This window comes from Physeter macrocephalus, chromosome 11 (assembly GCF_002837175.3).
Source record: "Physeter macrocephalus isolate SW-GA chromosome 11, ASM283717v5, whole genome shotgun sequence".
Taxonomy (NCBI): domain Eukaryota; kingdom Metazoa; phylum Chordata; class Mammalia; order Artiodactyla; family Physeteridae; genus Physeter; species Physeter macrocephalus.
This window is the reverse complement of record NC_041224.1, coordinates 11,538,668-11,551,004: the sequence shown is the minus strand read 5'-3', so window position 1 is coordinate 11,551,004 and position 12,337 is coordinate 11,538,668. Positions and strand designations below refer to the sequence as shown.

The 12,337-nt window shown below is 39.9% G+C and overlaps 1 protein-coding gene across 3 annotated transcripts in view; it reads right to left on the bottom strand.

Annotated features, from left to right (window-relative positions):
* The window catches only part of ITGA8 (integrin subunit alpha 8), a 182,598-nt gene that overhangs the window by 140,781 nt on the left and 29,480 nt on the right, over window positions 1-12,337 (bottom strand). For all 3 annotated transcript variants that reach the window (XM_024116380.2, XM_028495241.2, XM_024116382.3), the window contains exons 5-8: window positions 6,838-6,899; window positions 4,723-4,768; window positions 1,076-1,201; window positions 99-143 (exon numbers count right to left, since the gene is read on the bottom strand). In XM_024116380.2, coding sequence (XP_023972148.1) covers window positions 99-143; window positions 1,076-1,201; window positions 4,723-4,768; window positions 6,838-6,899 — 279 coding nt within the window. The remainder of the gene's footprint in view (window positions 1-98; window positions 144-1,075; window positions 1,202-4,722; window positions 4,769-6,837; window positions 6,900-12,337) is intronic.

The following is a 12,337-nucleotide window of genomic DNA, read 5'->3' as shown; positions in this document are numbered from 1 at the left end:
AAAAGTTCGTTCGAGTTTTCTGTAACGTCACATGGAAAAACCTGAACGAATGTTTTGGCCGATCCAATAGAGGGCTTCATTTCAACAACGTTTCTCACCTTGCTGGGAGTCCCCAGTAAATTCCCCAGCAGCAACGGAATATCCTGTTGGAAAGCAAGAAACAGGCGAATCACACGTTTGGAGGCTTTACAAATGCTCTACAGCTAGAAATACGAAGGCACCACCATAGTAGTACTCTGTGCAGAAATCCCGACAAATCCTATTACATAAAAGTTCAGGGTTCTATGAAGAGAAAAATTAATCAAACCAGGATTTATACTAAATCTTGGAAGCATAATAGATCTGCTACTTCTGAGCCTGGCAACACCTTTGGATTCTGAGGTCCCTTTTAGAAGTAGGAATGCTTCATCGCCCACCTTGATGTGTGAATGGTGGTGGCTGCACTTTAAGAGCTGCTGACTCATCATAATCAGACATAATTACTCTGAAAGGTATCTCTTGTGCTCAGGTTTTGCAATTTCTGATCACCAACAAGGCTTACTTCCTAATACCTTTCGTGATGATTTCCCACAAACTTCACTTGGCTCTAAAGTGAGATGAGGTGATAAAAGATAACTACAATTTTTAAAAGTTCATCAAGGAATCAAAATGCCAATACGATACCAAAGGTGGCAAACAATAGTGATGAAACGGCATTGTGTGGTTTGCACATAATAAATTTTGAGAACATTCTAGCAACTGGAAAATCTCTTGCTCTCTTTAGAAACTGGAAAGGGTCATCATCATGTTGCCCGGCTAGTACGGGGCATCCTCACTAATACATAGTATCTACAACTGGCAAAATATTTTATTTACAAGAGATTGTCACGGAGCCTATAAAACGGCTATCAAACTATGGAGACTACATATAATGGCTGAATCAAAAGAAAAGAAAGTTAAGAGTCCACTCGAAGCTAGTAAGAGAAGAAAATTTGCAAAAGGTGCCAAATATTATAAGTGAGGAATAAGATTTGCTTCCACATTTAACATGCTTGTCTTTTGAGAAACCGCAAATGTCTTGAGCAGTGCATCTCACCAAGGTAACTGTCATCGTAGGAAGCAGGAGCCACTTCTGTCTGCTTTTCTCCAGCCAGTTTTCTCAGGATGTCCTTGAATGAGTAGTTTGCAATGATATCTGCAATACTGGCAGTGATCACCTGACCTGTGTTCAAACAAATGAATAGATTAACTGAAGGAACATGAGAGGCAGGCCCTCTCCGCACAGACACAGGGTGTCTGAACAACACACACACCCTTGAAAACGGTCACGAGATTGCTTGCATTTTCGACGATGAATTTTCCTGCCTGGCACTAGAACTGCAGGCTAAATTTGCTGACAGCTGGTTAAAGCTTTCCATTCTGATAGAAGAACCAAAGATGAACTATGTAATTGTTTTCATACAACATTTATTTTTTTTCGGTTGTTTAAATTAAGGTATAGTTGGTTTGTAATATTACGTTAGTTTCAGGCACACAGCATAGTGATTCAGTATTTTTATAGATTATACTCCATAACAGGTTATTACAAGATAATGGGTATAATTCCCTGTGCTGTACAGTATATCCGTGTTACTTATCTATTTGATATAGAGTAGTTCATATCTGTTAATCCAATACCCCTTAATTTATCTGTAGTTCTCCTGCCTTTACCTTGCTTACTTCCTCCACCTCCACATGATAAACATTTCTAAGGGTGAGGGCACCCGTAGGCAAAATTTATGTGATTAATTTAAAAAAACTTCACTCAACTATTCATCTGTAATTTAAATATTCTAGAATATTCTAGCTAGCAGAAACATCATCTAGATTTGAGATCATCTAGCCCCAAATATATCTTCTTACAGGTGGGAAGAGTGTGGCCTAAAGAGCTTGAGTGCATTCCCTAAGGTCACATGCTTTTGCTATTAGGATATTCAGCATTACAACCAGGGTCTTCTTTGGCATTCTAATAAGACTTTTTGTCGCCTCTCAAAGTACAGATGTATTAAATCGAAATCACTTACTTAGTTAATAGGTTGTAAAACATATCAGCTAAGCTAAAGGAATGAATTACGTAATCTCTGAGTCATTCACATCTTATGCTAAAATATATACATAAAGCATAAAATTATGACAATGGAAAGCATCGAGGCCCAGCAAGATCCAGAATTTTAGCAAAAAGGGAATCTGTGGCCACCAACATTGGCATGATAAGAACACTGGCGAATCTGCCCCAAATATAGTCACTATCAGAAGTCTTGAAATATGAGTGTATTGGCATAGACATGAACCCAAAAGATGGCCAGCAATGTTCCACTACAACTTTTACGCATTCCTATATTTATTATGGAAATCTAAGGAAAAAGTGTGAGCTCATGCTCTTTGGGAGAAAACTGGAGGAATGCTTTCAAGAGACTAAAATTTAGTATTAATTTTAAAGCCAAACTATTTCTTGGGAATTCACACATTCCCACAGTCTTTCTGTCTGAAGTTCCAAAAGAGTAAAACTGTTAAATCAGGCCGTAAATATCTCCAAGTGACCTTGCCTGAAATGACTGTTCTTATATTAAGACAATCATATTTACACATGAGTTTCTGAACGTCTGTAGAATTTGCCAGTTTTCTCTGGGTTAAAGCTAAATATTCCCTTCCCTGCTCCCACAGACACACCGCCTTTGCTTATTTCCTTTAGTTGCTTCTATAAATATTATAATCTTAAGACTGACTGAGTAAAATTTTAAATTATCTATCTCAGACAAATGCTCTCTATCCCCCTGACGTGGCTAACTGTCAGCATATCATCTATATCAGACATTTTTCTTCAACGTAAGGAAAGAATTATGTGAAATTAATCAAGTGCATTAGAACAAAATCTTTTTAAACACATCACTTTTATTTTATACCCATCCTCTGCATAAAATATATTGTTTCCCAGTTTGCAAAATAATGTTTAAAGACTGAAAGGTTAATTATTTGATGTTCATAGTTGTATATGTATGAATTAAGCTTAACAGTAATTTCATGTAAAATTTTATCATAAATCCATCTCGCCTGTATCTTTCCCATTGGCCTTTTAAACGTGATCAGGTCTCCTCCATTAAAAAAAACAAAACCCAAAAAACTTCACTCAACTAGTCATCTCTCTCATATTCTACTCTATCCTGATTCTAAACTTTACAGCCGAAATTAAGTCTGCGTTCTCTGTAATCTCTCTTTAGGTATCCCATTCACATCCATGGCTTTGGTTATCACCACTATGCTAGTTTTTATTTTAGCCTAGATATCTTCTCTGAGTTTAAGCCCATACATCTAAATACTTATGTGAAAAGTCCTGGACATCTCAAACGTGTTCAAACTCAACAAAACCAAAAGTAAACTCATCATCTTCCTTCCCCAATCCACTCCAAACCCCTTCTCTCCCGGCTTTCTCCATTCCAGGGACTGGGACCCACCGAAAACCATTCAGTTACGAAAGTCAGAAACATATCCTTGGCATCCTTCCTATTCGCCCACATACATCCAAACCATCATCCAAGCTGTTCATTCTGCCTCCGAAGTATCCCTCAAATTCCGCCCCTTGCTCAGTCTGTACTATGACCACTCTAAGAAGCAAACATCTTCATCTGAACCTTACAGCTGGTTTACCTTATAGACCTGGAACTAGCTTATAACCTTATAACTTGGCTGATACTGCACTTTGGCCAACTCCCCGATCCATTTTCCACACTGCAGCCAGCGTGATCTTTGTGTAACACACATCCGATCACAGCATCCCATGCTTCAAATTCTCCAGTGGTTTCCCATTATTCTCAGAACAAACAACACATTCTTATTCTACCTCAGGCAATCCATTTAAACTCCAGCCATCCACCGGGGATTTCTCATTGTTTTGGAGACAAAGACAAAACTGCTTACCTGGGGCTGCAAGCCCTGCAGGGAGGGTGGGACCCCTCCCTCCCACTCAGCGGCTCTTCACTCTAGTCCCCTGATTTCCCTCCATTCTCAGCTCACCGGGCTCCTTTATGCCCTAGAACATTTTCACACAACCCTTCCTCTCTTCACCTGGTTACCTCCTACTTGGGGTTCAGAGCTCAGTTCAGGGTTGCTGCTTCCAAATTCGTTGACCTTAAGGTTGATGCCGGCTTATGTAACACCTTTTTAAGAATTAGAGGAAGTCAACCCTCCCGTGCAGACGCCATCGTGCACCTGGGCTCAGGGCTCCCTGAGCAGAGCACAGGTGGTATTTCATCTCGACGGCCAGTGTTCAGAGGACAAAACATACCTGCATGGCGCCACCCTGGAGAAGCCTCCTATGCTCTCATGGCCCCGTCTTGACATACCTTCCGAGTGAGTATCATGCCTGGGGTTTCTTAAGTACTCGTGTGAGTAATTCGATTAATGCCTGCATCTTGCCCCAGCTGCTAACCTCTGCGGGTTACTCATTACTGTACCCTCAGCATCTAGCACAAAGCCTGGCATGGTCTCAGTAAGCATTTGATGAATAAAGGAATTAAGTTGCAACAGTATTTTAAAATATCATTTATATCACAAAGTACAAACTGAAATGATGCTTCCTTCATTGGAGAGACTACCACTATGGAGATAAAATTAACATAATAAAAATTCAACACTTGATGTTACTTCTGTTTCCTCTCCCTGTTGGAAACAACCCGTGGGCATTTCTTCTCTGCTAACAGGACCTACCTTGCCAATAAAAACTGCCAGGGCCTCCAACTATAAGGTCTCCATTCTACAAAACAGAAACGGCAACAACGATTGGAAAAGAAAAACAGTTTCTTTTTTTTTTTAAGGGTGAGAAATCATTGTTCATAAGCATTGCTCTAACAGTTATACATAAAAAGTAATTTTTAAAAGAGGCCCTTATATCTGAGTCATGCAGGTCATTTTCTTTCCTTTTATTGCTTTCAATTATTTAGTGTGTTAGCATATCAAATAATTTTAATTAGATTCAATTAGGTAAGTAAAATTCTCTCCCCTGAGAATATATAAATTCAGTTTTTTGGCACTGCCTCAGGTAAGCAAAATATCTACATCTGGGGGCTTCCCTGGTGGCGCAGTGGTTGCGAATCTGCCTGCTAATGCAGGGGACACGGGTTCAAGCCCCGGTCTGGGAGGATCCCACATGCCGCGGAGCAACTAGGCCCGTGAGCCACAGGTACCGAGCCTGCGCCTCTGGAGCCTGTGCTCCGCAACAAGAGAGGCCGCGACAGTGAGAGGCCCGCGCACCGCGATGAAGAGCGGCCCCCGCTTGCCACAAACTAGAGAAAGCCCTCGCACAGCAACGAAGACCCAACACAGCCAAAAATAAATAAATAAATAAGTAAATAAAACTCATACCCCCAACATCTTCTTTAAAAAAACAAACAAAAATAATATCTACATCTTTCATCCTGTGCAATTTAGTAGACATGGTCTTTCGAGCCTTAGCGATAAAAAGAAAATTTGGTTTCTGTTTACTTCAAGGCCACAGTAATGCCTGTTTTTTTTCCTATACATCTGCAAACCCACCCCTTCCCAGGAGAGGGAGTGACAACTCCAGACTAGAAAATAAAAACTTTCCTTTCTACTTACGGCCCCACCTTCCTTATCCTGCATCCTTAACTTTTAGTGTGGGGGTGGGTGGGAGAAAAAGAGTAAACTTTCAGACACTGATGAAATTTGCAGTATTTGCAAAACCATGGAAGCTTTGCTGCCCACATTCTCATTAAATATCTGTTTTTAATTTGTAAAAGGATACGCGAAATTAACATTAACACTAATGTGAAATCTAATCAGTCAATTACACCTAAGAGATAAAAACATAGATTCTTGTGATCTTTTTAGAAGCATGTTTCTTTACTGAGTTTTTGAGATTTTCATTTAAAAACGAAGCAAGACTGTTGCTTTTCAGCCTGTGTATTCCTTTTTTTTTTTTTTCTCATATAACCATTTTTAATACATAACCAGCAAAGGAAGCAAGCAGAGGAGATTATCAAAGGGCATTAAACACTTCTCTAAATGCATTAAAGAATGTTTATATCATCCATTCCCTGGTATAACACTCTTGTCAAAGTGGCTTGTACACAGCAATCTTTTAAACATTTTCCTACATAGGTTTTTAAACAATTCTCTAAATGCATTACAGAATGTCTTTCAAATCCAATTCCTTAAACAACTCTCTTCGCTGTGTAGCAAGCAGGTTTCACTGTTTTAACCATTATTCCATGTGTCTTTATTTTTTTTAACATCTTTATTGGAGTATATAATTGCTTTACAATGGTGTGTTAGTTCCTGCTTTATAACAAAGTGAATCAGTTATACATATACATATGTCCCTATATCTCTCCCTTCTTGTATCTCCCTCCCTCCCACCCTCCCTATCCCACCCCTCTAGGTGGTGACAAAGCCCTGAGCTGATCTCCCTGTGCTATGCGGCTGCTTCCCACTAGCTAGCTATTTTATGTTCAGTAGTGTATGTATGTCCATGCCACTCTCTCACTTCGTCCCAGCTTCCCCTTCCCCCTCCCCGTATCCTCAAGTCCATTCTCTAGTAGGTCTGCGTCTTTATTCCCGTCTTGCCCCTAGGTTCTTCATGATTTTTTTACTATTTAATAAATTGCCATATGTATAGATTACTTTATCAAAAATAAAGAGTAAACAAAAAAATTTAAAGAAGTTGCCAAAACAGGCCAGGTGTATACCTAAATGTTCTTTTGTTGATGGTGGTTATTGGGGGGTGGAATGAGAAGCAGGGGGTAAAAAAAAAAAAATCAAACAGATAAAATAAATTTTAGAAGCTATAAGATCAAAAGAATTTACCTTATAAAAGTCCAGACTAAATCCTGCTTGGCAGTAACCCTGACCTTCAGGATCAGCATTGCCTGGAATGATCAAAAGATACACAAATGTTATGATGTCATTATCCCCAAGATATATTTTAATAACCAGTTCAGGATACACTATTGTTTTATCTATAGACTTCTAAATTTAAAATGATCAATATGTGTTCTATATTTATTTTTAAAATTTATTCCAAATAATTTCTTACATACATTGCAATCTGTTTTCTTGTCCCAAATGGCGCTGTGATTGTACAGCAAGAGCAAATAGGAATAGCGTCCCTTGGAGTCACGATACTGGGTTCTATAACTCAGGTTTATTTGAAGAAATAAAACCTCCATCTCCCAACTATGTTCCAAGTTCCCCAAGGGGCCATAATATGTTTCTGTGGTGCCCACGTGTTCTGAGTAAAGCAATGCCTTGAGAAAGAGAGAGCTGAATTTAGTCACCTGGGTGGACACTTTCTGCTGGGGTCACCGATAAGAGTTTCAATGTCCTGATCTCTCACAGGAAATTAACTTCAAATTCTTCTAGTATCATTATGTAAATTTGGACATTGCATTTCTGATCACACTGCCTCTCACAGGGACTCTAGTGTTCACAAAAGAGAAAACTCTCTAGCAATGGCTTATTTTATACTCTCTGCAATGTAATTCACTAGCTGAATGTCCAATAGGACTTTTTATAGGACAGTTTTTTAAACCATAGGCAGGTCAACCTGTGGATTCCCAGGATATTAGGATCCTGGGACACTAGGATGAAAAATGTACTACTTGTCACTTGTACTTTAAAAGAGTATCACTTCTAAAGTGCTTAAATTGAAACCAAAATATAGTTCAGTAGAGGGAATCTCAGTCATTATACAGTTAGATGCAAACATGCAAATAATTACTCCTTTCTTATCGAGGATATTTCTGAATGGAAACTAAAATAAGAGGGCAGGAAAGGAAATGCTTATCATCCCAGGAAAAATTTATAGGCTGGACATGTGCCTGTGTCAGAAGCTTTTTGAAATGGATCAGGCCTTTTTCCCTAGAATGCCTTCTGTTTTTTCTTTTCTTTGGTTAGTACTTAGCTAATTTTAGCACTGTCATCAGCCGTTCTTTCCAGATGTTCCCTTGATATTTTAAAATACTTTTCTACTTCATGTACTGTATTTTTTTGATGATCTGTTTTTACTTCAAATGTCGATGCTTTGTGTGTGTGTGTGTGTGTGTTTTAAGCTAAGTTTTTTTTACGGCTTTACTGAGCTATACTTAATATACCCAAAAAATGCATATCTTACTGTGTACGTTTTGATGAGTTTAGACATATGCCTCATACCATGATACCACCACCACGATCCTGGGAATAAACATATTCATCGCCTCCAAAAGATTTCTTGTGTTCCCCACCCTCAGTCAGATTTGCTTTTTTGTTTGTTTTTTTTGTGGTGAAAGCACTTAACATGAGATCTACCCTCTTAACAAATGTTTAGTGCACAGTACCTTACAATACATTTTATTTTATAACTATATTTTGTGGTTTATAATTATGAATGCTACAAAGTTCCTTAAAGTCTCAAATGTCCAGGTACCGTTTTTCTAGATGTTCATGCCTGTAAATAGTTGTATGCAACCAGAAATATATATGAACACAAGATATATGATTATGTGAACATAGATGTGTTGACTGTATTTAAGAAATGTATTTTTACTGCATAAATCTTTTTTATAAATCCTTTTGAAAATCAACTCTGACTTTTTCAATATTGTAAATTATTCAGAAAGGAAGAAACAGGACCATTCTCTGAAATCATTTTGCTGCAAAACAGGAAACTGAAAAAATTAAGAGAAAACAGTAATTTTTCATAAAATTCATCGAGAAAGCAACCAACTTCAAATGTTGAAGTGGTGATTATAATAGAAATGGGAGGTTATTTCCTTTGCAAAGTGGGTTTTTCTCTTACAATTATAGTTTATGAGAGCTGAAGGAATCTTTCTTCCTAGAACTTCAGAGCATCTGTGAACTTTACAATTATGCCCTGTAGAGTAAACTCAGGAATCCAGGGAATCACGCTATCATGTGTTGGCTTCCCAAGGAGAATGGAAAGGTGTGTGTAAACCATTGCCGTCTAAATTATGAATGACCGTAAGAGCTACAGGCATGTCATTAATATGAATCAGCAGACTACCACCCAAATTGCTCAAAGTGTCAGGGAAGGGGCTTTGCAGTGTGACATGAACATGAGAGCCTTCTTGAAATTCTCTTTTGAAAGTAATATCCCTGTTCTGTGATATTGACCATACGCTCATGAACAAGGTGGCTTTGTGTTTATGAACTGTGAACTCCTTAGGGAACACGGGAAGCCGGCTCCTTGGGTGCATTTGAGAAGGAAGTACTTCCAGTGAGAGAGAGACCAGGAGGATGTGACACTGGAGTTGTGTACTAGACTGAACAGAATTCCTGGCCATTTGTTTGGCTACTCTGCAACTTGACATAAACTTCACCTTTACTTTCCTAAATAAAAGAATAGCTTGACACAGGTAAACGCTAAATAAATTGGCAACATAATATACCTGTGTAACTCAAAATGAGAGCATACTATACTTTAAATTTTTAGATAAGGGTTCACACTCACCCTGCAACTCTTATCCGCAAGTCTAGATGGCTTATGCTGTATTTTAATCTGAGCTCTCCCATCACATGGGCAGTCAGACAAAAAGGCAGAACAAGAAGCAGTGACATGTTTTCTAAACAATCATCCTTGATTTTAGCTGGAAGAGGATATATCGTCAAGGTAAGAGGCATGTGAAGGACGGGCTCCTCATTTCAGCTACGGTAGTTTACTGCTGTGGGGAGGTATCTCTAGCAAATCGTGAGAAATGTGATATGGATAGGTGTAAAAAATTGATGAAACAAGTTCAGTTTTGAATCTCAGCTCTACCATAAATTTTATGAATAAATTCAGGATTTATTTATTGCTCTACCTGACTTTTTTTTTGTTGCCATGATACACGGCTTGCGGGATCTTAGTTCCCCAACCAGGGATCGAACCCGTGCCCCCTGCAGTGGAAGTGTACAGCCCTAACCACTGGACTGCCAGGGAATTCCCTGACCTTTATCTTTAGCATAATAATAAGGACCTCTTACAGAACGCTGCGGCATGACACCTTGAGTGGAACATGACACAAAATATCTCTCTTAATGGATGATGCCATGCTTGGAAAGCTCCTGCTTTCCTGCTCCAATAACTGCTAAGAGAAGCCCTTCCCATCGTCCTGTCTGAAACAGCTCCTCTCCCCACCCAGGCATGTCGCTCCCTACTCTTTTGCCTTGCTATATTTTTCTTTGTAATACTTTTCACTACCTGACATTATATTAGAAACTTATTTATGATTTTAAAAAGTTTTGTTGTCGAGATGTAATTGACATTAGTCCAAGGTGTACAACACAATTTGATTTATGTATATACTGTGAAATAATTACTACAATAAATGTAGTTAACATCTGTCACCACACATCATTACAATCTTTTTTTCTTTTGGCTGTGTTGGGTCTTCATTGCTACGCGCGGGCTTTGTCTAGTTGCAGCGAGCGGGGGCTACTCTTTGTTGCGGTGCGTGGGCTTCTCATTGCGGTGGCTTCTCTTGTTGCAGAGCATGGGCTCTAGGCGCGAGGGCTTCACTAGTTGTGGCTCATGGGCTCTAGAGCGCAGGCTCAGTAGTTGTGGCTCGTGGGCTGTAGGGCACAGGCTCAGTAGTTGTGGCGCACAGGCTTTGTTGCTCCGCGGCATGTGGGATCTTCCCGGACCAGGGATCAAACCCATGTCTCCTGCATTGGCAGGTGGATTCTTATCCACTGTGCCACCAGGGAAGCCCCGTTACAATCTTTTTAAAGCTCTTAAGATCTACTCTCACAGCAACGTTCAACTATACAATATCGTATTACTAACTACAGTCACCATGCTGTACATTACATCCCCAGGATTTATCTTATAACTGGAAGCTTGTACATTTTGACCACCTTCACCCGTTTAACCCACACCCACACGCCCCACCACTGGCAACCACCAATCTGTACTCTTTTTCTGTGAGTTTGTGTGTTTTTTTTTTTAAGATTTTACATATAAGTGAGATCATACAGAGTATTTTTCTTTATCTGACTTACACCATTTAGCCTAATACCCTCAAGATCCATCCATGTAGTCATAAATGGCAAGACTTCATTCTTTTTTATGGCTGAATAATATTCCATTGTGTGTATATCCATATCCATATCTCTATCTATTCCATATTTCCTTTATCCACTCATCCACTGATGGATCCTTTGGTTTTTCCATGACTTGGTTATTGTAAATTGTGCTTCAGTGAACATGGGGGTGCAAATATCTTTTCAGGATAGTGATTTCAGTTCTTTTAGATAAATACCCAGAAGTGGAATTGCTGGATCTGAACTTATATATTTACGCATATGTTGTCTCTCTCTCACCCTAGAATATGTGTTTTGAAGACAGGGGTTTGCTTTTTCTTGTCCTATGCTTTATTCACCAAACATAGAATAATTAGTGCTCAGTGTGTTCAAAAAACACGTGTTGAATGAATGCATAACTGAGTCTTATTATCTATAAGGAACACCTCTTTTATTTATTTGTTTAAGTTTATTTATTTATTTAAGTTTATTTATTTACTTATTTAGTTATTGGCTGTGTTGGGTCTTTGTTGCTGCGTACGTGCTTTCTCTAGTTGCGACGAGCAGGGGCTACTCTTCGTTGCGGTGCACAGGCTTCTCATTGTGGTGGCTTCTCTTGTTGCAGAGCATGGGCTCTAGGTGTGCGGGCTTCAGTAGTTGCGGCACACGGGCTCAGTAGTTGTGGCGCACGGGCTTAGTTGCTCCGCAGCATGTGGGATCTTCCCGGATCAGGGCTCGAACCCCTGTCCCCTGCACTGGCAGGTGGATTCTTAATCACTGCACCACCAGGAAAAGTCCAGGAACACCTCTTTTAAAGCCATTTAAGGGACTTCCCTGGTGGTGCAGTGGTTAAGAATCCACCTGCCAGTGCAGGGGACACGGGTTCGATACCTGGTCCGGGAAGATCCCACATGTCGCGGAGCAACTAAGCCCGTGCGCCACAACTACTGAGCCTGCGTTCGGCAACTACTGAAGCCCCCCTGCATGCCTAGAGCCCGTGCTCTGCAACAAGAGAAGCCACCGCAATGAGAAGCCCGTGCACCACAACGAAGAGTAGCCCCCGCTCGCCGCTACTAGAGAAAGCCTGCGCACAGCAACGAAGACCCAATGCAGCCAACAATAAATAAATAAAATAAAATAAAATAAAAATTTAGACTGAACAGAAAAAAAAAGCCATTTAAAATAAAATTCTGAGTTGATGGATTATTCGTTCAGCTGACATTCATTAAGATGTGAGGGAGTGGGGCTTCCCTGGTGGCGCAGCGGTTGCGCGTCCGCCTGCCGATGCAGGGGAACCGGGTTCGCCCCC